Source organism: Apus apus, chromosome Z (assembly GCF_020740795.1).
Source record: "Apus apus isolate bApuApu2 chromosome Z, bApuApu2.pri.cur, whole genome shotgun sequence".
Classification (NCBI taxonomy): domain Eukaryota; kingdom Metazoa; phylum Chordata; class Aves; order Apodiformes; family Apodidae; genus Apus; species Apus apus.
This window is the reverse complement of record NC_067312.1, coordinates 51,872,383-51,900,017: the sequence shown is the minus strand read 5'-3', so window position 1 is coordinate 51,900,017 and position 27,635 is coordinate 51,872,383. Positions and strand designations below refer to the sequence as shown.

The following is a 27,635-nucleotide window of genomic DNA, read 5'->3' as shown; positions in this document are numbered from 1 at the left end:
TGTCTGTCAGGATTGACTGTGTTGTTCTGTGGGTTTACTGTAATGATTCAAACAAATAATGTCCTTTAGGTACCTTAATTTCAGCCTGAGTGTTTTAAGAGACTAACTCAATACCAATTCTAATTAGGAGGGAATGGCACATCACACATATGAGCTGACCTTCCCCCAGAAGCAAGGATACCATCCTTAACTGAATGCTTGGTCTTATTGCTGTCTTCTGCTTATGTGAAGGGCCCCTGTCTTCCATAACTCTTGCAAATTGTTTGGCTTTATATTCCATAGATTTTGGCCGTTGTTACTTTTCCTTCATTTTTAGTAAATTCTCTACTTAGATACATGGCTAATACGTGTGTTTGTTTTCTTTGCATACTACCTGCAGAAAGACTTGACTGTGTTTCCTTTGAGAAGAAAGACAAAATCTTGAAAAAATCTATTTCCATTTTGAGGAGGGTCATGCTTTTCTACAAACCTTATCAGAAACGATATGTATTTAAAATAAGACATAGTTTTTACAGTGTTAATGAAATTGGAAAGGTTTGACAAAAGACCCTGTTTCAATTACTTCTTAGGATTCTTGTCATGTCAGAGCTTTACTGTTTTTCCTTTCATAAAGCAGCTCCTAGACAGAATTTTGGATGTATTTTAGCTATCTGAAAGTGCAGCTCTTAGCAATGGAAGAATGTGACATACCCCCTTTTCTTGCTGGTCACACTTGAAAACAGTTTTGCACGTTTGAAAGGCAGCAAACCTAGAGCTCTGTACTTGAGTAATCTAATTACAGACAAACAGTGGAGGCTCACTCCTCTGCCACATTCATCCATCATGGTCTCCCATACCAACACTGGCACTTGTTTGATCCTGCTTCAGAGCTGGCTTAGCTTGCTTAAGTGGCAGAAAAGCATGCATTTATTTATCTAAAGCATGCTTCTATTTATGTAAGGGTAGCTTTGTGTTGTGTTGGTGAGCTGTGTTGGTTGGGAGTGCTAGTGGAAGCCCAGTAAGGGAGAGGCAGGAAGATTGTTCATTTTGACAGCTGGATGCTTCATTGGCTTTGCTGTATTAAGAAGTGGCACCAAAAGGAGAGGCAAGACGTATTTCATTTGTGGGTGTGATCCCCCAGGACCCATGCATAGCAGGCTGAAAACCATTACACTACATCAGGGACCTAAAACTTCCTTGCATCAAAAGTCTAAAGTTAGATATGTGGTAATGCTTCTTTCTTCTTTATTTGTGTGTCAGTACTGAAAATAATGGATAAAAAGTCATTCACTTTTTTAGATAATTGTTACATGTGAGCTTTCTGATCATGAGTTTCTTGTGCAGAAATAGGAATTTTCCTCCAACATAACCTCATACATTTGCAGTATTTATCTGTATCAATAAAGTTGCATTTTAGAGAACACAACTCTATATTTTATGATGTATCCTAGTGCTTTGACTGATAAGAATAATTTTTAACACTAGTTCAATAACAATTGCTTAAGCTTGCCTTTATCTGGATGTAATGATTCAGTTGGCCTATGTTAAAGCTTTTTTTTTTTTTTTTTACATTAAGTTGATTTTACATTTTAATTATGAATGTAAGCATTCTTCTATACTTGGCAAAATGAGAGGCCATGGAACCAAAGGAATGCATAAGCTACCTAGATGGGAAGAAACAGAGGTAAAACTTCTCAATCTTCCTGTGCAAGACAATTCAGAAAATATAAATAACAAAAATGTTATTTTCAATATTTTTAATATTTTTATATATTTTTATTAAATTAATATTTTATTTATTATTTTAAATGTGTTTTTCTTCATGGGAGAATCTCAGCTCTTAATTTAAAAGTGGAGTCTTTTACTTTGGAAAGGGTCAGATCTTTTTAGTTCTGTTGTCAAATGTGGAAGGTTTTTCCAGGTGTGTTTTTGTTCAGCTTGCAATAGTCATACAACAACTGATTAAACATTTCATACTTTTTGGTCTGTCTTAAGCTGTTTAGGAAGTGTTTAAATATGCGTACCTCTTGAAAGTGAACACTAGGTGGTAGCGTTTCATAAACTGTAGTTATCCTTCATCCTTTAGAGGGACCGTGCTGGAGCTGAACGGTTTATCAGTTTTTTATAAGAGACATTAACTACGATTGTATCCTTTTAATTATGATATGTTTAGTTTCTAATTCTATTTCTGATTCTGATAGGATGTTTGTGGTTCGGGAAAGTAAGCAAGACTTTGATTAGAACTAATAAGCTATTACATAAGAAGTGGAAGTACTTTGCCATAAAATAGTAAAAACAACTTCTTAGAAGGTGACGTGCATGAACTGAAAGACAGTGTTTTTTCCATAATTTATCTTTGGTTTCCGTTTGGTTTTGAACTTGGATGTTCACTGGAAGCTAGGAAAAAAAAAAATTGAGACTAGATGTCAGTTTGACTGAGTCATCTGGTTAGAAATGAGCTGTTTTCACTTCCTGTTTTAACACTTCCTTTATCAGCTCAGCATTCTATTTTTTAATTCAGGAACTGTAACTAGAAATTTAGCAATTCCCTTGTAGTAACAAAAGTCTAGGAAGCACCTATTGCATGCACATTGATGACAAAGTTTTTTGGTTTGGAGAAATGATAAAATTCCCTTCAAAGATTATGTAGTTGTAAGGGCATTGAAGAGCCACGCTGTTCTTTTCTTCGCAGCTAGTGTGTAGGGTTGGAGATCAGAAGTCACTGGCATAAAGAGTCAAAATAGATTTTAAATTAGTGATAGCAAAACAATTACAGATCCAGCATTTTAGAATTACCAGTGTTGGTTTTCAGTTGGTAGCAGTTTGGTAATACTAGAAAAGTTTTAAAATTGAACAACTAAAAGGAATAAGAAATCCTGATTCCATTAATGTACTTCATTTTCAGTCTTTGACAGTAGTTGTAAAGTCGCTTTGTTAGCCAATCAAAGTGACCCATGAACAGCACACTGCACGTGGGTTTCACACTGCCATTTCTTTCTTGATAGCAAATTATAAGCTACAGTCTAAAAGGCCTATGAGGGGGATCAGTCTTTCTGGGATGAGTGCTTCCATTTGGCAACTGGCAACTGAATTTTGCTTGACTGCAGAGTTGTTCTAATTATAGCATGTTTTCAGTTGCAGCTGGCCAGAACAGCTAGTGGGCAGGCAACTGTTTTCTGGGTGAAGGATTTCCATGAGTGCTGTTTCAAAGTGAATTTTGTACTCTGCTTAAGCACTTATGACACAGATTGATTTTTACTGAAAATGGGCCAAGTGAATGGTGTTGTGTTTTTTTTTCTATAGCATCACCTGGGAAATCTGGTATTTAAGAAGAAGGAATTCTAGATCTTCCTTAGTGATCCATTCACATTGTGTCTTTTTTCAAATTGTGACACTTTTTGGGCAGTGTCCTTCAGAACATTAGATTATTCCTTAAAGCTAACATTTATTATGCTTTCCAGAACTTGTTGCAATGTAATATGTCACTCTACCCCTGTAGAATCACTAAAAAGTACTCTGGATCGAAAGATGGAGGAAATGGATAATTGCAGGTGGTGGTTTTTTTTCTGTTAAATGATAGTTCACTCCATGTAAATTAAATTCAGGGACTTGTCTGGTGGAGAAACTTGCATATATTAACCACATTAAAGTACTTAGACTGATAAAAGCTTCTAGTTTAAATGTTACCTACATGCAGAACGTATGTAAAATCAGTAGCCAATGTGATGATAAATGACACCAGAACTGGTAGACCACTTTGCATAGTGATCTTTTTTAGGACTTTCAGCTTTAGACCTATTGTTGTTTGGTTAATCAGGTGCAATTTTCTCTAATACCTTTGAAAATTTTTAGTTTAAATGCTGAAGGACTGACCAAAAAAAAAAAAAAAATTAGGAACACCCAAGTGCTGTTGATCTATAGAATCACTTGACTTTTATTTTCAGAGGGGCAGGAGTAAAGCTGTTGGGCTTTTGCCATGCAGGAACAGCTTTGAACCCTGCAGACCTGTATTTAGCTCTAGACAGTAGTGCACACTTCTGTATGCTGCATGCTCAGTACTGTCACAAATTATGCTGCATCACTAACAGATATGTTTGATAGCTGCAGTGTGCTTGTACCTCTGTTTTGGGTGAGAGAAGAATTGCTCCAATTAAAAATTTGACTTTCACATCATTTAATTATTTCACTCCGACAATATTGCGTTAGATTGCTGCTAGCTTAAAACGGCAGTTTGTCCTTGAATACGTTACAAAGTATCAGTTCAGCATGGGAACAGACCCAATTACCAGACAGGAATCCAAAGAGAAAAAAAAATAAAATCTGTTAATTTGGCACTTTTCTAGGGGAGCAATCTTGTGTTTTGTTTTTGGTTTTTATGTGTGAGAGCATGGAAGACAGTGCTGTGCTGATATGAACACTGTATTTTCACCAAATAAAAAAAAAATCTGTTGCTTTATCATTACAGCAGGATCAAGTTTGCTTGTGGTTTTCTTTGTTGTTTGTTTTTTTTAAGTTAATCAGAGTGATAACAAACTGAGATTGGGAACATACTGGAAGATACATTCAAACTCTAGTAATACTGTGAATAGTGTTGAACTAACAAGTCTTGATCTCGATCAGAGAATATGGCTTGTAATGAGTGTTTCAGCAATACAAGTTAGTTGAGTCTTTTTTTTTTTTTTTTTTTTTTTTCTTTTCCAGGATCAAACTTGAATCACTGTGGATTCAGAGGCTCTTCCTATTTAGGGATGCCATTCAATTCCTCCAAGGTCAGTTAAGTGTGTGTGTGAAATATTTGCAATTAGGCAATAAATTATCTTGTGTCTTTTTTTACAATACTAACTGCATAATTGCATAAAATCTGGAAGGCAGGTGTGTTTGCACTATTGAATACACTGAAATGTTTGCAGAACTTTTAAGAAATGTGCATAAGAAACAACAAAATGGTACTGCTTGAGTTTCCAGGGCAATGAGGAAATTGACATAGAAGTTGTGGCTGGTCTCAGGGTAGTCTCTGTACCCCTTCTTTGATCTGCTAGTCAGTTGGTGAGACTTTTCTAATTCAAGAACTGTCACCTGGTAGAGAAGGGCAGAATAGCTCCATATTAAGTGGTGCAGCACTTACTGTTCTTCAGGAAGTTTTCCTGTGATGAAACATGCCCATTTGATTTCAGCTGGTGTCCACTCAAACATAGGCAAGGCTCTGCTCATCCCAGTTTAATATCGGATGCTTTGAGGCCCATAGAGCTGAAGTTCAAGAGAGTTAAATCTGTACACAAAAATAAAGTGCTCTTAATACATGAGAGAAAGGAGGTTAGCAGAGGCTGCTAATGATGGTACAGAAGGTCTGATATATTTGGAAGAGGGAAGGAGAGGCCAGTGTGCAGGAAGGACTTTGAAGAGGAACAGTGGTTCCATCCTGCGTTTGAGAGTGAAGAGTCAAATCTCACTAAATGGTGGGTGCAAAATCTGGAAGAGCACTGGATTATCACCAAGTATTTGATTTTTGTAGCAGACAGATAGCAAGACTTAAATATAAATTGATAAATCTTAGGATCTGAAATTTAATGCAAGTATGGACATCAGATATACTAATGACTGTAGCTGATTGTAAAAATGCTTGAACTGCTTTGAATTTGAGTACAGCAGCCTGTTTTGGCCTTACTTTTATTTACTCTTAACAACATAACTTTATGGTTCTGAATAACTTGTGAAAAGTTATGTATTGGAGTAATAACTGCATATGCCTCTTTGTGTAGCAAGTCAGTCGAGTACTTATACCAGTAACATTCAACAGTTGTGCTTTCTAACAAGTGTAAAATAATTCTTGAGGGCTTTTTACAGTTCTGCACTTTGTACTATGGCAGCATGTGACAGGCAAGGTAATTTTTTTGTTTGCTTTGTTATTTATCCTGTTTCACACTACAAATGGTGTCTGCTGTGAGCTCTGACTGTAGCAGCAAAATTAATTAATCATCTCTTTCAATTGGAATTAACTCAGTGGCAATCCAACCATCCACTGAGCTTGAAGGAAAAAAAAAAAATCAGGGATTTTTTGGGATCCGTAGTGGTGATTTACTGGGATACTTTGTTAAAAACCACAGGCAATAATTTCACTATAGTTCTATAAGAAAAAGTTTAATTTTACTTAGAAGGAAGATCATTGTCTTTGATAACAGTCACCTAAGGAAGTGGAGTTTGTCACACTATTCTCATGGCATAACAACATTATTAAATGAATAAAATGGTAATTTTAGCAAACTGAGATAATAAATAAAAAAAATCAGTAATGTTTCCTCAAAGGTCTGGGTCAGTGCCATGCTGTGTAGTACATCAAATCAGTGCATGCTTTTGTGAACCTTTTTCAAATCCTCCCTGGGAGGATATCCTCTGGATATAGTTCTGAGGTCTTGTAAAGGCTTCTGAAGACAAAAAGTCCATAAGATTAGCAAATTATTGGCATTGTTATCCCTTCCCAGCAATTTCTGGTGTTTTAATTTAACTCTAAACTTCCAATAGTACACGCTTCATACTCAAAAGTTCTCTTTTCAGGAAATGTGTTGCCCATTGGTGTCTCATAATGTGTTAGATGATCTGCAAGTACAATTGTGAAACCTGTGTAAGTTATCTACAAGGTTCTTATCTCTAGAAGAGTCTTTGCAGATGGCTATGCTTTTTATTCAAACATTGCAATACTTTTTTCATTGCATCTGCATTAGAGGGATCAGATCTGCTTGATTTATTAGCATACAAAAGTTTAAAGTGTTTCCAGCAGTGTTGCTCTGAAATGTTCTGAAATAACTCCGAAAAAGACAATAGAAAGGGCTTCTTCAAATACATTGCAGATAGAACTAACACTAGAGGCAATATAGACCCTCTGCTGAATGAAGTGGGTGCCCTGGTGACAAAGGATATAAAGAAGGCAGAGGTACTGAATGCTTTCTCTGCCTCTGTCTTTACTGCTGCAGACTCTCTGCAGGAGCCCCAGATCCCTAAAGCCCCAGAAGAAGTCAGGATGAAGGAGGAGTTTGCTTTGGTAGATGAGGATTGGGTTAGGGAGCAGTTAAGCAGTCTGGACATCCATAAATCAATGGGTCCGTATGGAATACACCTGTGGGTGCTGAGGGAGCTGGCGGAGGTCATTGCTAGGCCACTCTCCATCATCTTTGGTAAGTCGTGGGTAACAGGAGAAATGCCTGAGGACTGGAGGGTAGCAAATGTCACTTGAGTCTACAAGAAGGGCAAGAAGGAGGACCCAGGTAACTATAGACTTGTCAGCCTCACCTCCATCCCTAGAAAGGTTATGGAACAACTTGTCCTTGGCACTATCTCTAGGCATATCAAGGATGAGGATGTCATTAGGAACAGTCAACATGGCTTTACCAAGGGGAAGTCATGTTTGACCAACCTTACAGCCTTCTATGAGGAAGTAACTAGGTGGATGGATGATGGTAGGGTGGTAGATGTGGTTTATCTTGATTTCAGTAAAGCATTTGACACTGTCTCCCACAGCATCCTCATAGATAAATTGAGGAAGTGTGCTCTTGATGATCAGGTAGTGAGGTGGATCATGAACTGCTTGAAAGGAAGAAGTCAGTTGTGGTCAATTGGATAGAATGTAGTTGGAGGTTTGTGACTAGTGGAGTCCCTCAGGGGTCGGTACTGGGACCAGTACTATTCAATATTTTCATCAACGACCTGGATGAGGCAACAGAGTGTGCCCTCAGCAAGTTTGCTGATGAGACTAAACTGGGAGGAGTGGCTGACACACCAGAAGGCTGTGCTGCCATTCAGTGAGACCTGGACAGGCTGGAGAGTTGGGCAGGAGAAACTTAAAGAAATACAAGGACAAGTGTAGAGTCTTGCATCTGGGGAAGAACAAAGCCATGTACCAGTACAGGTTGGGGGCTGACCTGCTGGAGAGCAGTGTAGGAGAAAGGGACCTGGGGGTCCTGGAGGACAGGAGGATGACCAGGAGCCAGCAATGGGCCCTTGTAGCCAAGAAGGCCAATGGCATCCTGGGGTGCATTAGAAAGGGTGTGGTTAGTAGGTCAAGGGAGGTTCTCGTCCCCCTCTATTCTGCCTTGGTGAGGCCACATCTGGAATCTTGTGTCCAGTTCTGGCCCCCTCAGTTCAAGAAGTACAGGGAACTGCTTGAAAGAGTCCAGTGCAGAGTCACAAAGATGATGGAGTGGAACATCTCCCTTATGAGGAGAGGCTGAGGGAGCTGGGTCTCCTTAGCTTGGAGAAGGCGAGACTGAGGGGCAACCTCATCAATGTTTACAAATATGTTAAGGGCGAGTGTCAGGAGGATGGAGCCAGGCTTTTTTCAGTGATGTCTAGTGACAGGACAAGGGGCAATGGGTGAAACTGGAACATAGGAGGTTCCACATAAACATGAGAAAAAAACTTTTCTGTGAGAGTGACAGAGCACTGGAGCAGGCTGCCCAGAGAAGCTGTGGAGTCTCTTTTGCTGGAGACATTCAAAACCTGCCTGGATGTGTTCCTGTGTGATGTGCTCTAGGTGATCCTGCTCTGGCAGGGAGGTTGGACTAGATGATCTTTTGAGGTTGCTTCCAACCCTTAAGATTCTGTAATTCTATGATGCTTTTTGTATGAAATGTCTGATTATTCTGATTGTTGTCCCCTGAAGTACATCCTCTTACTTTGACTCAGGTGTTTTGTTGCGTTAGTGTGTAGAGTACATATTGTTGTGTGTAGGTACAACAAAAAATGTGGTAAGTGGTATTATAGTGAGTTGTAAATAATTACAGGGAATCTAGAAGATAAAGTTAGTTCCATTCAGTGATTTTATTACATTATTCTATTATGACATTATTCTATTCTATGAAAGATCATGTTGGCCTCTATGATTATGACTTGTAGTAATTCCTATATGATCTCATATTTGCTTCTGATGGTTTAATTTTACTGAAATACTGGCCATATTTGTTGGGATTTTTTACTCTAAATCAATGTTGTTGAGACATTAGCTGCATACCATTGTGTTGGACATTCTGTCATTTCTTCTGGATTTTTACTGCATATAAAGATAAATAGCAGTATACCAACTTCTCAATAAACAATTAAATGACTTGGCACATGGTAATCTTGTGATAAGGTAAAACTTAGTAGTAAAGTTTGTTGTGTCACCTACAAGCAGCTGGTCTTCAATGCTGAGACCACCTCTGTGACTGTCCACATAATGATGTTTCAAAATTGTGTATCCTGGCAGACATTTCTGCGTTACTTGTACCTAAGTATTTTTTATGCTTAAGGACAGAAGCAAATGGCAGTACTAGTTTAGCTGTGAACTTCATTATTGTATGTACAGACAACAGACACTGTTGTTTACTTTCTATGCATGGTACAAGTATAGTACATGTAATCTATTAAAACTACAAGGCTTGCAAAATTTTACACAGCTCTGGTGTTGCTGGAACACTGTCTTTGGACACAACAGTGTGCTACCACTGTGTGTTGGATGTGTGTATAGGAAAGAAAGTATAGGCAGAATTTGTACATTGTCCAAGTACTGTAGTGATTGATGCAATTTGTTTGGGGAGGATGGTATTACTTCATTTAATGAGCATACAGTGTGTGTGGTTATAGCACCTCATCTGCAGCCTGTTTTTGCTGCAGGGAGTAATAGTGTAACAGAAATGCTCAAATACCATATTCACTAAAAAAAAAAAAGAGGGCATTATGTAAGTATGTTTATAGGATACCAAAGCTTTACAGACAATATGGAGTTAGCATGTGTATAGAAAACTACAATTAAAAAACAAAAAAGTCTTGTGAAGTGGGAATTTACTTTATGTAGACATTGTGTGAAAAAATGTCACTTGGAGTAGAATGTTTTTTGAGAATTACAGATTTTCTATTTCTTGACTATCCCAGCAAATTTTCAGTAGTTAGAGCATTTGGGGAGAGTTTTCATAAATATAATGTTTAAATCTAAGTCTGAATATCCTTAGAATAAATTGTTTCTGCCTAGTGAATGTTGTCTTCCTCTGGAAATATTTTCAGATGTAAAGTCAAACTCTTTCACTGTAATACTGCTTAGTTATTCCTGATGTCAGTATTGTTTTGGAGATGCAACTACCTATAAAAGTGTTTAAACAGCAGTGGTGAACAATAAACATTGATTTGCAGGCTCCAGCATTTTCAGTATTTGTATTAAATGAGCAGAAACATCTTCTAAACTCCCTCTGCTCCAGGATATTCCAAGTAGGAAGAAACTAAGTGTTCTTCTCATTCCAGTTAAACTTCAATTATACAGATATTTGTAAACTTTGTTTTCTTTGTCATAGCTGGAACATTCCGTAAGGGATTGGTCCTAATACTGGAGAACCTTGGAAGATATATCAATTGACTAGTATGTGTCTTGTATTTGTTTTGACAAAATACGAGAAAAACTTCAGCTACAGAGCTGGAACATTGAGAATCCCTTTAAGGCAGTAACTGTTTCAGATTTGGCTTTCCAAATAGAGGCCTGCTTTGCTTAAAAGTAAACTCATCAATTACATTAAACTGAATACTCCTCTGTATCAAGGAAAATTTCTATCACCCTGTAGGTCTGGATTTTTGGGATAGAATTTTACATTTTAAGTAAGTTGATGGATCACAAGAGTTAAGCTGCTAATAATACATTTTTTTAAGTGGAAAGTATTCTGAAAATAAGATTTTTTGGTTCTGTTAGATATAAAATCCCTAAAATTGGTGTGATAGGCCAGGTTGCGCCTTCTGGGATTACAGACTGTCAGCCACTCAAGTTAGAAAAACATGTTTCATGACTGCAGCTGTTTTTTTACTATCTGTTAGAGGGCACAGCTGTCCTACACCAGTGGGGTGCCCCATGGGGAATTCTTGATTGGGACTAGTGCACCTGTCCTACAAGAAAAGGTTGGGAGACCTGTGCATGTTGAGCATGCAGAAGAGAAGGCTCAGAGGGATTTTACCAATGTATGTAAATACCTGAATGGAGGGTGCAAAGAGGGAAGGATCCAGCCTCTTTTCAGTGACTGTTTAACAGTGCTTACCCAGCTGCTGGAAAGCTAATGCCCAGTGGTGTGTCAGGATAAACCTAGATACAGTTGAGCACATCCCATCTTTTTGCTTAGCTCTTGCATAAATGTCTCTTGGCAAAGCATTTTTTCTAAAACTTCCTACTGAGCAACTGTTTACAAGGGTGGCAGAGCTGTGCAGTAGCTTAATTTGACTAGAAAAGCTGAGTGGGATGCCTTCAGTTACTGTAACCATGAGTGAAGGGAAAATAATGCTGTTTACCTCTTAACTCTTTAAATTAATGCTTGACTGTAATATAAGGTCTTATGATGTTTAATTTTCTTTTTTGTTTTCCCCCTGTTTTTTTTATTAGGGTCCAGGTATATCTCATCCCTATGATAGTGGGCACATAGCAATGACTTACACAGGTCTGTCATGTCTGGTTATACTTGGAGATGATTTAAGTCGAGTAGATAAAGATGCCGTACTGACAGGACTGAGAGCTCTCCAGCTGGACGATGGAAGGTAAAAGATTATTTATATTCTTTAAATCTCTAGAAGGTTAATAGAAAACCCAGATGTGGAATGAAACATAAGAAGCATGTTTTTATGAAAGTAACTATATAATCTTCTATTTCTATTAGAAAATACTTCAGTGCATAGTAGTGCCAGTCATAGAACACGTCAGTTTACAGAATGAAACAGCACTTTGTGTATAGATTTGCTTTTATGTCAGCAATGGCAGTATTTGCTCACAACTGTAGGTACTTACTGCTAGAAAGTCAATGAGTTGGTTTATGTCCTGTTCTCATCAAATGGCTATGTGTCATATAGACACCTTCTATAATTAAAACCTTTTTTTGGTAATAAAACTATAAAAATGCAGTGTTGCATGTGTTTTTAGAAAGGATAAGCAAACACAAAACTTGAGAATGTTCGGAATGTAAGTGGTAAGTACGAACCGTATCATGTACAGTGTTTTGTTACTTATACCAGCAAACTGACCTTAATGACCCAAGTCCTAATACACGTATACATATGAATATACATGTATTTGTGGAGGTGCCTGTTTCATTGCTCCAAGCATTCCTATTATATGTTGGACCACTTTTGTTTTTGCAGTGTATCTGAAAAGGAGTTACTGCCAACCCACTATCATCTTGAAGTGGTTACTTTAATCTTGCCAGATTACAGTAACAAGAGACATGCAGTTAACTTCTTCTACATCTTTATATTGCGTGTGTTTTAATTTACAGACTGATAAGTCTTACATATAATCCTGTGTTTTATACTTCCTGCTAAAGAGTGCCAGCTGGCCCTTAGAGGGAAAGGAGAGCACTTTGCACTGGTATAGAATGTTTACTTTGCCAGGAGTCAGTTTCTACTGTGATAGGCCTTTTTGTACCTGTGAAAACTGCTTTTACTGCTCCAATGGAGGAGGATATGTGAAGGCCAGAACTTGAGCAAACATCTTGTTGAGATGGAAACAGCAAGTGAGTTTAGTGAGGGACAGAGACAGTTTTTCTATTGTTACTCTAGTATAAGTAGGCTAGTCATAGTTAATAAAAGACAGGTTTGAAGAAACAAGAAGCTAAAAAAAAAATTAAAACATTAAAGTTATATTGTCTCTTTTTACGTTGTGAATAAATGTGTGTATTTTAATTTCTATCTTACCTTAGCTGAATGTGAAGTATCTGGATAACATACAGTGTAGTTGTCACCTGAGGATGGAGCAAGCTTGTAAACCACAGTACCGGTACATGTCAAGAAGTGTCCTGGTTTCCCAGAATGTCCCGTGCTATATCCAGAGAGCAATGGAATTCATCCCTATCTGAGCTGCACAGGGCAGGGCCTGGCACCATTGGTGTTAGGAGAGAATGTTGGAGGGCTTTCTATGCAAGAAGATAATGAGGTAGATACTTGAATTGCAAGGTCAGAGGCAGTGTGATAGTGGGGATCATCTTTTTTTTATTATTACTGACTTTAAAGTCAGAAGTACTTCTTTTCTATTTTTTTTTTTTTTTTTAGAAGTGATGTTTAAGGAGGAGGATATCAAAACATGCTAATATGCTGACTTAATGGTTAAGTCATCAAGATATATTAACTAGCTCTTTGAGCCAAATAGAGGCTTGGCAGATACAGCATCCATTTTTATTTTAGGGGTATCTGAGAGAGTACAGTATTTTACTTAGATAACCGAGATACAGCAACTTTAAAACGTATGTAGAGTTTCTAAGGATTTTATCCATTAGAAGACAAAAACTGAATTGAAGGTAATTTTCACCATTTGTATTAAGTAGTGACAATTACATTTGTATATACGTGGGAAGCTGATCCTGAAGTTGCAGTGAGGAAAGACAGCCTTGTGAGCTACTAAGATTTCTAGGAAGGCAAAGAATTCTGCTCAAAACAGTAAAAGTTAAAATGATAATTAATTTATCAGTATATGCTGTTGAGAGATAAAAGACTGTAAGCATTAATGTTTTTGCTTAAATAATGACCAGTGTCATTACATTGCTGGAAATAAAGTCACACAGACTCCTAACTGTTAATAGTGGTATTCATTTTGCTTGGTGTATTTAGAGTAACATTTTCTAGAGAGAAAACTTAGCAAAGCTTTGGAATATATTTATATGGATACTGCCAACAGAAGTAGCTAGTTTTTAAAGGAAAAATTATGCAATTCCTTGAACTCCTTTTTGTGTTTTCTGATATAACAGACTATACAGCATATAATAACATTTCTTTCAGTTTCTGTGCAGTGCTGGAAGGAAGTGAGAATGATATGAGGTTTGTGTACTGTGCCTCCTGCATCTGTTACGTGCTCAATAACTGGTCAGGCATGGATATGAAAAAAGCAATTGACTACATTAGAAGAAGTATGGTGAGTATCAGCAAAGTGTTATTTTTTACTACATTTTCAAGTTCCTGTCTTTTGTTCTTACCTGTGACTAATAATCTTTCTATCCAAATTGAAATACTATGGTAATTCCTTTCTTTTCTGTTCCTTCAGTGAGCTGAAAATGAAAAAGTACATTGGTTTTTTGCATCTGTATTTTTCATTGTCATGTGTGTATTAACAAGTTAATTTTATTTGGTGTGTTGGTTCACTGCAAATGATATCTGATCCTTTTTTTTGAAACTCAATTTAAAATTGAAAGCAAGTTTTTTTAAAACTGGGGCCTGGTGCATAAATAACACACTGCTTCAATGAATTTCATGTCTTTTAGTGAGCCATAGTCCTGCTTTTTATATGATACAGAGAATCAAAGGAAAAATAATTACTGACATCAGTTCATGCTTAATAAGGGTTTTCAGTCATGAATGTAATACTTTATTAAAAATTTTGAATGAAACATAATATACATAGTATAGCATACACAAGTTTTTTCAGGGTCTGTGCCAGATGTCATCTTATTTGAATGGAGCAAGAGTTTTCAGGTTTTTATCATTAAGTTTTACTTAGTTTAATTGAGTTTCATTTTCCAAGATTAAAGTAAATGTTTTTCAAAGAAGCTGAGTAAGCTTAAAAACTGCAATTCTCTCAAAGTCAGTCAAAGTACATATCAAACTCTTCCGATTCGGAAAAAAGAGCCAAATTTATGGTGATATACAACTTATTTTGTAAACCAGCATGTTTTAGTAATTGCTGCCAGCAGTAAGATTGTAAAATTTATGTGAGAAACCTGTAAAAAAAGAGTTAATCTACTGCTTCAGACCAAACTGATTAGGGTTTTTTTGTGGGTTTTTTTTAAGGAGGTAGTTAGATGCATAAGCATTTCCTAGTATACATCACAAGAAGCTTTCTGGCACACTGCCGTAGACTGATTAGAAAAATAGTTTACTTGCTATGTTCCTTTTTTAAAAAAAATAAATCAATCTAACTCATACACTCTGCATTTATGATAGTAGCCTGCATTCTGGAATGGAGTGTGAACAAAACTTTATAGTATGACACCTACATTGATTTTAATGCCTGTAATATGTTCCTACTCAGCTTACTCCCCACAATACCCTTCAGCAGTAAAGGGGAGAGAATAGGATGAGTAAAAGAAGACTCATCAGTCAAGGTAAGGACAGTTAGCTAAGTGAAGAAAAGAGAAAAAAAACAAGTGGTGATGCACAGTCACTTACCACCTCCCACAAGCAGACTGATGTCCAGCCATCAGCCATCTTGGCAGACATTTTCCCCTCCCCACCCCTTCTTCTGCTACCCCCATTTTTATTGCTGAGCATGAAGTTAAAACATACTGCATATCCCTTTGGCTAGTTGGATTCAGGTGTCCTGGATATGTCCTCTCCCAACTTCTTCCCCATTCTGGAAATGAGATTATTAAATGGAGTGTGACGGAGGAATGTGAAGTAATAAGATAAAGTAGTAAGTATCACTGAAAAGATGAAGAGATCAGGGAACAATTATTTCTAAGACAAGAACTATAGAGCATCATATGAGGCCATTGATAGGGCAGTCAAGTGGTGGTTTTCTTAAAGTTTGGGGCTTTGAAATGGCACTGCAGATTTACTGTCTACAGTGATCATGAAGCCAATTTATAGTTTGCTTCTAAATCCTTAGCCTTAATCCTTGTGCCTGCAAATTCCAGTTGTTGTGTTCCTACTGGGAAAATTGACAGTACTTTAAAAAAAAAAAAAAAAAAAAAAAAAAAAGAGAAGCCTGGATAGTACAAGACATCTTAAAAGGTCTTGTAGTAGTACTGTAGTTGACCAGTGAAGTACAACTGGAGTCTGGACATGGTCGAAGTCTAGAAGACACTATGGCTCATCAAAAAGGTTGTCTTTTCCTGGCTGGCTCAGAAAGTAAGTAAAAGTGATCCTAAAAGCAGTGTTCTGAAGGTAGGAATTATCTTAGCATGTGCTACTGTGTAATGAGATGCTACATTTTTGTGCACAAATTGCTAGTCAGTTGCTAGGTTGGCTGTATACTGTGTTCAGTACAATTTGAATTTTAAAAGCATTGGTTTACTGTTAATTGGCTGCAGAATTGGTACACACATGTACACTTGCTTTGTCTGGGTTTCCTGGGTATGCACTCTTTGATCAAACCAGTATTTCAATACATTTACTTCATTACAAAGTGCCTGGCACTACTGGGCAAACACACAAAATCTTTACATCTGGCTCAGACAGATTTTACAGTTGAAGTTGTGCCTGAAAATGTCTCAGACACCTGGGGAGTAGCACATTGTGAAAATAATTTCACAGTGGTTGTTGTTGTTCCTTCCTCTCATCTGTCTTTCCATGCCCTTCCTTGAGTTGTATTCCAATTCAGTTATCTATCACGTGAACCAAGTAAAAAAGTGTATTTCTTAAACATATACAGTGAGTGTGAAATGTAGTATCTAGGAATGTGAGCTTGATTTCCTATGTTACAGTTTTGTAATTGTGCTAAAAATAACCTGTATATATGACAATTAAAAGTAATATCTATTTGAGATTATTTTATTCATTTTTCCTTGTGTAACTAATTATACGGTGAATATTGCTGTAGACTTTCTTGCAAATTTTATTCCTGTTTTCCTACAATATTGCCTCATTCTGGTGCTTCCATTAATTATAAAATAAAAGAGATTGCATTGCACAGTGGAAAACTGCTGTGACAGAAAGATGTGGTTTTGTTTTACTGTTGTATATCATCACTTGCACATAGATGAGGCAGGTGATAGTCCACAAACTTTTTTTCGGCTATTGAAATTGGTGTACATGTGAAGTGCAACTGATTTGAATGGAGAGTAAGATGACTGGTTAAACACAATAATTGTTACAATAAGCTTCTGGATTTTTTAGCTTGTTCTTTGAAATTCATTTACTGATGCAATATAAGAATTGTGACAGAGATAATTGAGTACAGCTGATGGATGGAGGGGCCTTGGGTAGCTAGGCATGTCAAGAACAGCAGAAGATTGTAAAATGAAACAATGGTGTTGCTTAATTCTGAAAAGTAACTGTTAGAAGGAATTGAATTTTCTTAAAGAATGGTTAGGCTTTTTGTTATCACTTGACTAAAAAGTATTCATACAATACTGATCACAGAAATAATTTTGGATCAATTTTATTGTCAGTAAAATAGGTTCCAGTCGCACAATTTTGATCGCCATAGGTTGGTTTTTGGCTTTCACATTCAAAAATCAGTTATATCACTAATTAGAGAACAACAGACACTAGGATGCTGAAATTTTTAATGACTTCCAGATCTAAAATACTGCTTTTTGCATTATTTTTTTGTTTTCCACAAATTTGGTTTTTTTAAGTAGAGATACTACATGAAGCTTTAAGCATAGCATCTGCTTTTTCTAATATAGCAAGAGTCCTCTTGAAACACAGGTATATGAGTCTATTAATATAATTAAGATGGTTGTGAAACTTCTAGACTGTGAAGCAAAGATTGCACCCAACTGGATTTACACGTTTCCTGAGGGGTAGTATTTACTTACGCAGTGTTCATGTTGCAGTAACGTAGAGCCCGTTTTGCATAGAGTTTTCTGGGTCTTTTCAAAAGGATAAAGAAACAAATATATTTCCCTAGTTCTTCATTGCACACAAATCCCCGAAGAGCAGCTGCTGTCTGTAAATAAACAGGCAGCAGTCAGCCAGAGGTCAACTATTGTCTATTAATATTGCAGGCTAATTGTACAGCCCAACATGATACACTGTCTCGGATTCACACTTACTTTGTCATACATAAAGCAAACGACCTCCTCTTACAGTTACTGTTTGTAGAGTTAATTAGCTTTGTAAGCATAGCTTTGCTCATCAGTTTGCCTTTGCTTAGCAATTAATAGCTTTGAATGTTGTAGCCCAATTTGCACTGCAATCTCAAAAGGCAGTGTGAGGATTTAACACTGTTTTACCATTCAGATGTTCCTAGGGATTACTTAAAATTGATTAGTTCAAACTTTAGAGCAGAATTTGAAGTGTACAGATAGATGTTAGTCTTTTTCAGCTTGCAGCAACAACTCAAAGCCTGAGGAATACAGTTCTAGTATAGCTTCCCTGTCTGCTTCTGTTCCCTTTTTTCTTCTCTTTAAAATTTAAACTTTAAAAACAGATCTACAAAATAATCCCTACGTCATTCCTAAAGACATGCTAACTCCTGTAGCCATTCTTTGGTTAGGACTATGGAAGTCATCAGTGGTATTTCAAGGTGTCTTGTATCTACTCGCCACTATTAAATGTTTTGGAATAAAAATAAGAAATATGTAGTCGGCGCCTGGCGGCAGAGGGAGTTAAAATTGCTTTTTAACTGTGATAGATAATTGAATCAATCAATCGATTGAGTAGGACCTGTGAAATTTAACTTCAAAAGTTCAACTGCTAAACAGTTTATATTTGTCCAGTGATAATTCATTAATAATTCTATGAACTCTTGTAAAATAAATATTTTCCATTTAATTAGTAACTCATTATGTTATTTTGTTTCCTATTATGCAAGATTATATAAGGAATTTTTAGGGAAGATTCTTATTCCTACATGTACAATATCATGTGCTCCTAGATTGCTTGTAACAGACCAGTATCGTAATATTCTTGGTACTTTGTCAGACTCAGGCTTCTCCTGTTTTTTTTTCACTTAAAGTGATTTTTCAGCATTGTTAAGATATTTTTTAGCAGTAATATTTTACAGGGCAGGTTATGTTTGGTTCATTAGTATGCTTTATTATGTTGTTGCTTCTGGTTCCCGCCTGCCACCAGTCTTCATTTCTTTAAAGCCTGATGTTCTTGCTCCTTACTAAAGCATTTCCTGTAGTTGAGTATTGTACACATAGTAGTACCTTGCATTCTGGTTTTTTATATGTTAACCATCTTTGGCTTAGAGACATTTAATTTATACATTTAATTTTCTTTGGAATTACATATCCATTTCCTATTTTTATAAAAAAGTTTGAGTTTGTTTTGGTTTTTTTTGTTATTCTCTGCATCACACGCTTACCCTTCTTGGCAAAGACATGTTTACCCATTTTCAGACTTGTAACATACATCAGAACTGAAATGAGCTCCGTGAAAGTTGTAAAAGCTGATTGCATTTTGAAACAAGGGTGATTTGCTTAATGTTTTGTGCCAAGCACTTTTTGAGGCATATGTTCAGAATTTAATGAGGTAAAATAGTGGTTGTGGTCTGATAATTTTGCTAGTAAACTGAGGAATTGCAATGTCTATGAAACTTACATGGTTCTTCAGTAACTGAGTTGTGGGATTTTTTTCTTTAGTCTTATGATAACGGCCTGGCACAGGGAGCTGGACTGGAATCTCATGGTAAGAGTGTTAAAATGTTCTATGCCTGTTTTTAAGATTGGGATTGAAAATGCTGTAAGAGGTGCAGGGTATGTCATGCCTTTCCTTATTTTCTGATTTTAAGGAAGTGAGATGAGAAGCAAATCCATAACAGGTCTCAGAATATCATCTGTCTTCTTCCCTTAGTTCCACCTAATATCAGACCAGATGGGCTTTCAATATGTAAACTCCGTTAGTCTTACCGCATGAATGTTCTGTTAAAAGGTATTGGCTGTAGTTCTCATCTCTTGCTGACAAAGCAAACGTTTTCCACATCTGCCATTGCTACTCTGTGGATTTATCATCAAAAGATTTTGTGCCATACACCTGATAATCTCCATTTTCAGCAGCTGTTAGTAAAACTAGAAACATTCCCTCTATTATGTTGCAGCATCCATTGGGGGCTCAAATCTTGAAGCAGCCATTGATTTTTGTAAAGTCAGTAGTTGTGAAGATAGGAATTCCTGAGAGACTGACATTTTTAAGCAGAATGTTTCTGTGCCATGCAGCAGTGGTCTGCTTGTGTTGACTTTTATGTGGCTGAGACTAAACCTATCAAATGTTTGCTAGGTTTATCTTTTGTATTGAACTTTGATAGGATTCCACCTGTTTTCTTCCTGCAGCACAAATAAAGTTAAAAAACTTAAATTATACACCTATGTATGATAAAAGTTAGTTAGCAAAGTTATTACTGAATGCTAGTGATAGCACTACTTCAGCATCCTTTCCTGCTACATTTCAGCATCAGAATGAAAGTAATCTCAGAATTCTTGGACTCTTCTAGCACCACGATAGTGTAAGGAACTTCAAGCCCCAAGACTTACACCAACAGCTGGCTTAGTCTTTCCCAGGCTCTAACTTTATAATACCAGATAATAGACTGAGAGGGAGTTTTGATGGCTTTTAAAAAGTGACGGCCATGATACACAAAGAACATTACTATCTTCTAATTCCAGATCTCACTGTGCCATTTCCTTGACAAAAAAAATCATTACAAGTGTAATGTATGTTCATTACAAGCATGAGAGTCCAGCAGTCTTTAGTCTTTTCATAGTACAAACCATGCCTTTTTTCTCCTTTTTTTTCTCCTTTTTTTTCTCCTTTTTTTTCTCCTTTTTTTTCTCCCTGCCTTCTCCCTGCCTTCTCCCTGCCTTCTCCCTGCCTTCTCCCTGCCTTCTCCCTGCCTTCTCCCTGCCTTCTCCCTGCCTTCTCCCTGCCTTCTCCCTGCCTTCTCCCTGCCTTCTCCCTGCCTTCTCCCTGCCTTCTCCCTGCCTTCTCCCTGCCTTCTCCCTGCCTTCTCCTCGCCTTCTCCTTCACTTCTTCCTTTTCCTTGCCTCCTTGACCCCTCGACCTCTTGCCCCCTCAGCCCTTCCCCCCTCCCTCTAGCTTTCTTTTTAAAGTTATATATGAATAAATATTTTCTGGTGTGTTGCAATGTACTTATTTCTGGACTGTTGTGTAATATAAATTGTGCAGCACTGACAGGCAGTCCAGCTTTAAGAAAAATAATTCATATTTATTTGTGCAAGAGTTGGGTTGAGTTTCTCTCCCCTCTGTACGTGCTGAACCAAGGTGTTTTTATTTATTTGGAATTTAGACTTGGCACGTTCATACTTTTTAAAAAATTGATTTATTTAATTGTTACTACCCTGCTTCTGACTGAGATCGTACAGGCTTCAGTGAAAATACGGATATCAAAACATGACAAAACCAGCTCTCTCTTCACAGGTGGCTCTACATTTTGTGGTATTGCATCACTGTGTTTGATGGGAAAACTGGAGGAAGTTTTTTCAGAAAAAGAACTGAACAGAATTAGAAGGTGGTGTATAATGAGACAACAGAATGGCTACCATGGACGACCTAACAAACCTGTAGACACCTGCTATTCATTTTGGGTGGGAGCCACATTGAAGGTAGTGTACAGAAAAGCCACAGGATAGTTACTGACTTGCTTTGATTTCTTTAAGGATGATATCATTTCTTTGCTTGAAAGGTTTACATATTTGACACAAATCTATGAATATGCAGAGATCACTGTAAAGGTCTTACATCTTGCAAAAATGCAAGTTATAGAGACTTACCAGATTAGTATCTCTGCTATCACTGCTTATCTCATAAATAGGCCTTATATTTTAGTATTTAAAAAATGCCAAGATTTAGTGTACTACTCTAATGGTCTAATTTCTTTTCAGCTCTTGAACATATTCCAGTACACAAATTTTGAGAAAAACCGAAATTACATCCTGTCAACTCAAGATCGCCTTGTTGGTGGATTTGCCAAGTGGCCAGATAGCCATCCAGGTAAACTTACATTTAAAATTATGGTGTCTTCTAAGCTAGCAATACATTCCAGCGGTCAGACACCTGAGAGGTAGGTATAAAGGAAGTTTTTTCCTCAGCCTCCTTGAAAAACAGAAAAAAGCCTCCTTTTAAGTATAATGAGATTTTCATTACTAGAGTGGAAAGAGGGAGATACCATTTTTCCTTGTTCAGCCACGATGCAGGTGAGGTATTGTTATTTAGAGTATTGCTAAAAGAATACCTATTTAGAGCTAGACGTGCCTTTCAGTATGTATTTAAGTGTTCTAATTAAAGGGAATATTGTGCAGTGGCTGTCTTTTTAAATGGTCCAAATAAAATATTTCAAAACATTTGTTTCCTTAGTAAAGGAATCCTCTAAGCTTATTCAGAAGTTACTGATGTATGAACAGTCAAAGTTGACGTAGTTACATATTATGATGTATATAGAACATGGGTTTTTTGAGGATATTTAGAATGCCATATAGGAAATAGTACACAGACCTAATGAAGTTCTTCATCAGAGGCACAGGAGATGATGGAGACATTGTGCTTTAATGTTCTGAAACTTCTACTTGAAAAAGAGTAACTACTCTTCTTTCTGATTTGTATAGTGGCACAGAGTTGTACAGAAATTCAGTAAAACTCACTGCTTGGTGTTCCAGAGGTTCCTGATTCAAGTCCTAGGAAACGACAGGAGTTGGACTCAGTGATCCTTATGAGTCCCTTCCAACTCAGCATATTTTGTGGTTCTGTGATTGTAGTTATGCACAGCAATTTTACATAGTGTATCTAAAAGATAATTACTACCCTTTTGAAAATGGATTATTTGAAGTAGTGAAAAACTTGAAAAGACACTATATTTTTTAATTTGAAGTAATAGACTTCAATGAACTGTGAAAACAAACTTTGTGCCAGTAGTGTTGCCCAGTGACACTTCATACATGGGAAGATAAACACTCTGTAAGCTGACAAAATCAGATAAAAATTTAATAATAGTAAAGTATGAGTCTCTTCAGCATCTGCATCCCAATAGCGCATCTTTTAATAATTTCATTATAAACAACAGTTGAGATTTTTTCAAGTTAGACCCACTCCTGAAAACCAGTTTAGGATTCCTGAGGACTTAGCTGTATTTACTCTGCTTTATATAAATCAGTTAGTATCACTTGGAGGAAATACTTCTTTTTGTCCTGATGAACCATTTACTTAGTGAGCTAGGAATTAAAGATGCTGTTTGGAACCCCAGTCATGTGCAGAGTTCCTTACCTTGTCTTTTAGCATAGCTGTGATTGCTTGACACAAGATTTGAGAAAGGCAAGACTAATAATAAAGCTGCTTTCCTTTGATTTGTGTGGTATTCCACCCTCAACATTGGGGTTTCTTATGAAACTTTTGCTATTTGTTTTGTTGAAAAATATAGGGTTATTTCAGCATTCTTTCCTCAGGCAGATGGCAACGTAAGTCTGTGTTCATGTTTTGAAGGAAAGAGCAAAAAGTTAACATTGTTCTGATGTGAAGAATTACTATAAATGCAGTATAGCAAAGATTGTTTCTATGGAACTGTGACTTCATTGTCATACGTACACAGCTGGGCTTCCAGCAAGCTCAGTCTCATATCTGAAAGGCAAACTGTCATTTGATCATTGTATGTCTCCACAATAAAGATCTCACACTACACTAACATGAAGCACCTGTGCAGCTCATTGTTCCCAAAAGCCAGCTCTTGATTAAATGTACACAGACCTCTTCAGTGTAAATGAAAAATATGAAGGTAAAGGAAGTGGTATGGGTCATCATGCAAATGAGTTAATAGTTTTGTTGAGGCTGAATATGGACAGGAATTACTCGTTCTCCTTGAATCATTTAGTATTTGTAGGCTGGTAATAGTGGCCTCAGTTGGGTTCTGTTGCAGAACTCGTGTGACGGAACATTCCAGGCAATGTTCGCAAAGTAAGATTATGCCATTTTTGCAAAGGTGCTTTCTAAGATAGATTCAGAATTTGAACTTCTGTAGCTCCTACTTTATAAAAGCTCTGTTTACATTTAGATAGTCAACCTGTCTTTGTTGTGCAATAATGTTTGTAGGAAGAAGACAGAAAAAAAAATAAATGCAGAAAACAGTTGCTTGTGATAATCTATATATTACATTGTCTTTAAAACTTGCAAGTTACTTTTCACAACTGATGATTCAGGGATATATTATTTTGTAGTCCTGATGTTCCCATGCTAACAGATACCAATACATTGTTGGTCTGGAGGCCCAGTAGCATTATTTGACGCTTCTTCATTTAAACAGCTTTTTGACCAGTGTCCTTATTAAGCAGCGAGCTTAGAAAACTTTCTTGCCTTTGAAAATAAATCTAAGAGTCGAAAGACTTGTAAATGGTAGTAGTCCTCTGAAAACATGAGCATAACAAAGTGAATCAGCCCATGACTATTATTTTGCTTATAGGGATGCATACTGGATGCATTTCTGGATGACCTGCCATACATTTGGTTCTGCTCTGGCTGGAGGGTTGGACTCAATGATCTCCAGAGGTCCCTTCCAACTGCTAACATTCTGTGATTCTGTGATATACAGGTTGTCGATTGTAGGAAAGGCTTTTATCTAAAAGTCTTCTGAATATCATTGTTGTAGTAGTAGTACTATTGCAGTTTTATAATGCAGGCATAGATACTGGCTTAGTAGGGAGATTAATACTTCAGAACTGAACACCTACTGTATTTGTTCTCTTCTTTGTTTGCAAGTGACTGGTAAGTATTTTTTTCCAAGTCTTTCATGTTAAGCAATTAGATCTGCTACCTTGCTTTGGTACTAGCTGTTGCAAACACCAAAGCACATTAATGTGGTTTAATGGCTTTAATTTTCTTCCCAGTAGCCCCATGGTTCTGTGTTTTGGATTTGTGACTGAAACAGTGTTGCTAACACTGATGTTCTGGCTGTTGTGTCAAAGCCTTTCTGTTTCACTGGCTACCCTGCCAGTGAGCAGGCTGGGGGATGCACGAGCTGGGACAGGGCACAGCTGGGACAGGGCACAGCTGGGACAGGGCACAGCTGGGACAGCTGAACCCTACTGACTACAGGAGTACCCCATACCACATAGCATTATGCTCAGCCATGAAAGCTGGGAGGAAGAGGAAAGGGAAGACATTTGGAGTTACAGTGTTTGTGTTCCCAACTAACCATTTTGCATGATAAAGCCCTGCTTTCCAGGAACCGTCTTAACACCTGCCTGTCCATGGGATTGAATTCCTTATTTTGCTGTGCTTCACCCACAGCTTTTGCTTTCCCTATAAATTGCCGTTATCTCGACCTATAGGTTTTCTCATGTTCGGTCTTTGTCTTCTCCCACTGGGGTGGACAGGGGAAGTGAGTGAGCAGCTGTGCTGTCCTTAGCTCCCTACTAGGGCTAATCCACAACATGTATCTAGAAAACTACATACCTAAGGCATTGGGGTTTTTTTATACTTTGCATAGCTCATGACTAGGTGTTAAGTAAGTTTTTCTTTTACGTTACTGGATGTACTGTTGTACGCCCCAGGAGGTCGGCCACTCTGATATATCTCAATTGTTATTTCTAAGTTATTTGCAGTATAAAAGAAATAGAAGCGTGTGTTAATTACAAGTTATGCAAGAGAAAGATCAAAAGATATAGCATAGAAGAGTGGCAAAATGAAAATGTGTGCACAAATGACAAGCACTAGTAATCACACAAAATGAGAGTGCAGTGCTACTACAATTACTACACTGAAGTGAGATTTGCTTTTATAGCAACCTTACTTTGGTATGTGTTCAAGACAGGAGCCAAGCAGTTGCAGGTTTGCATGCTGCATTCCATATCTGTGTGTGACTTAGAAAACAAAATGTTTGGACCTGTGCTTTTTGATCTTGAAAAGCTTGGTGTGTTTTAGAGCTTGAAGCTGAAGATTAAAGAGGCTGCATAATCTTTTGGCTGGAGCTAACTTGAATGAAGTTAGCATGGATTTGCACAACTGTTTAACTTTCTGATTAAATCTACAAAATAGCCACATGCAGGTAATTAAGTTTACCTGTATGTAATGCAGCTGTCCAAAGTGGTTAACATACTGTATTTCCTGAAGATGCAGTCTCCTTGCCTGACACAGGTCAGTAGGGTCTCTATCTGCTGAGCATGCTTTTGTCTGCATGTTAACACGGATTAGCAGAAGCCTTCTTTTGGAGTCTGTCTCCAGATACCTTCTTGTAATATAATTTTAGTCAGATATGAATGTACCGACACCTCCAAAAGATTGCAAAGTGTTGTGAATTTGTATGGGTCTCATTAAGGTCATATTTTCTTTCCATCTTTAGCCTGTGATTTCATGGGCAGATAATCCAATCTAATGGCTTGCTCCTGCCCAGAGCAAGCAGTCTCACTTCTCTTCCCAGGCTCTCTCCCAGCTTCCCAGGTATAGCTGCACATCATTCCTCCTTCTTTCATTGGCTTCAGTGTATATCAAAACCTTCTGTGAACCAGTTTAATTCACTAAAATATCAGAAAACTGTCCATTTTCTCCTCCTTGGGGTAATTTTCTTCCATGTTTTTTTAGTTGCTTTAGGTTGTGGTGAATATTCAGCAAACTGTAGTGCTGGTATAAAGTAGGCTGCAGCAGGATGGAGCAGGGGAAATAAAAGCATCCCTTTTTGGTGGCAGTCATCTGTTGTGGCTGATTTCTGTCTCCTCAGATTCTTTTGCTGTTTGGCCTGAGCACTGAGAAGAAGTAAAGCAGCGGGCAAGAAATGTTGTTATAAAACAAAACTAGATGCTAGTTTTAGACATTGCAGAGTATCACTTCACACTGTTGGCTAAGGGCAAAATTAGATGTTTTCTGTCAAAATTGAAGTTTAAAATGTAGCACCTGTTTGTTTTCTTTGGCTGTAATTATTCAGGAGTGTTGGAATCCAAGAACTGCTACAGCCTGACATAATTTTACATTTTCCTTTTCCTTCTTTCTTTCAGATGCTCTACATGCCTACTTTGGGATCTGTGGTTTGTCGTTAATTGGAGAGTCTGGTATTTGTGAAGTTCACCCTGCCCTGAATGTCAGCATAAGAACCTCAGAGCGCCTTCACCGCCTTCATCAGATTTGGAAAACAAGGACTCTCAACAGTGTTCAGTCAACACACACCTCTCTACATGACTGATTTAGACTTGAATTTAGTTCTGGTAGCATAATTGTAGCCCAAGGTTAAAAGCCATCTATAACCAATGTGCTCTTTTAAGTGCTGGAGTCATACAATCAGATCTGTGTTGCTGGCATCACTTTGATAGGGACTTGCCTTCAGCAGGTATTCTGCATTGTGAAAAAAAGGAAATATTTTGGTTATATAGGAAGTTTGTCACCACGGACGGTAAATGGCTCTTCAAATGGCTTTACTTCTAAGAAATCCCTTGAGGCATTTAAACTTCATTTTTATTTTATTTTTTTAAATTTGTGCATACTGTGTCCAAATATATAATGGGGATGTATTTTAAAAATCTGTTTACATATCATACAGTATAGCACAGAACTGTGTTCTTTATGATCTTAATGTTTCACATATTTTTGGGTAGAGAATCTCCCATATTAAGTCTCAGTTAAAATTTACCTTTTATCATGTACTTTAAGATTCTGTAAACTTTGTTAAAAAAACAACAACAAATAATTACAAATAAAATTATTTTATTCAATATACTGAATTTTGAAAGTTGTGTGGCCTTACTAAATGGATTTAATCATTCTTCTGAGTAGCCTCTACACAGAAGCAGTGTATCACTGTCCAGACAACAAGCTTTTGTCTGATATATTCTCTTCCTGTGAAATTCAGTAAGAGTGTGTCATATTGATGTATGTCAGCAAGAGTCTTTTGAAAGAGTAGCCATTTGTGAGAACAGTATTAGAAAGTCAAGCTTTTGCAGAGCATTAACACTGTATGACTGCACTCTTTTTTCTTACATGTTTCCCTTTTAGTGTGAAATAATTATGAGTTTCCTAATCACACCATGTACAGAACGAAGCATAGGGCTTTAAAGTAAGTGGAGGTAGTTTATTTTTAGAGATTA

At 37.2% G+C, this 27,635-nt stretch overlaps 1 protein-coding gene across 1 annotated transcript in view; it reads left to right on the top strand.

The window, feature by feature from the left end:
- The window catches only part of PGGT1B (protein geranylgeranyltransferase type I subunit beta), a 37,341-nt gene extending 10,069 nt beyond the window's left edge, over window positions 1-27,272 (top strand). The window contains 8 exon segments of the mRNA XM_051643475.1: window positions 4,681-4,748; window positions 11,360-11,511; window positions 13,738-13,870; window positions 19,209-19,254; window positions 21,001-21,185; window positions 21,465-21,573; window positions 26,553-26,684; window positions 26,687-27,272. Of these exon segments, the coding sequence (XP_051499435.1) occupies window positions 4,681-4,748; window positions 11,360-11,511; window positions 13,738-13,870; window positions 19,209-19,254; window positions 21,001-21,185; window positions 21,465-21,573; window positions 26,553-26,684; window positions 26,687-26,733 (872 nt within the window). The 3' untranslated portion in view covers window positions 26,734-27,272.
- The last annotated feature ends 363 nt before the right edge of the window (window positions 27,273-27,635 follow it).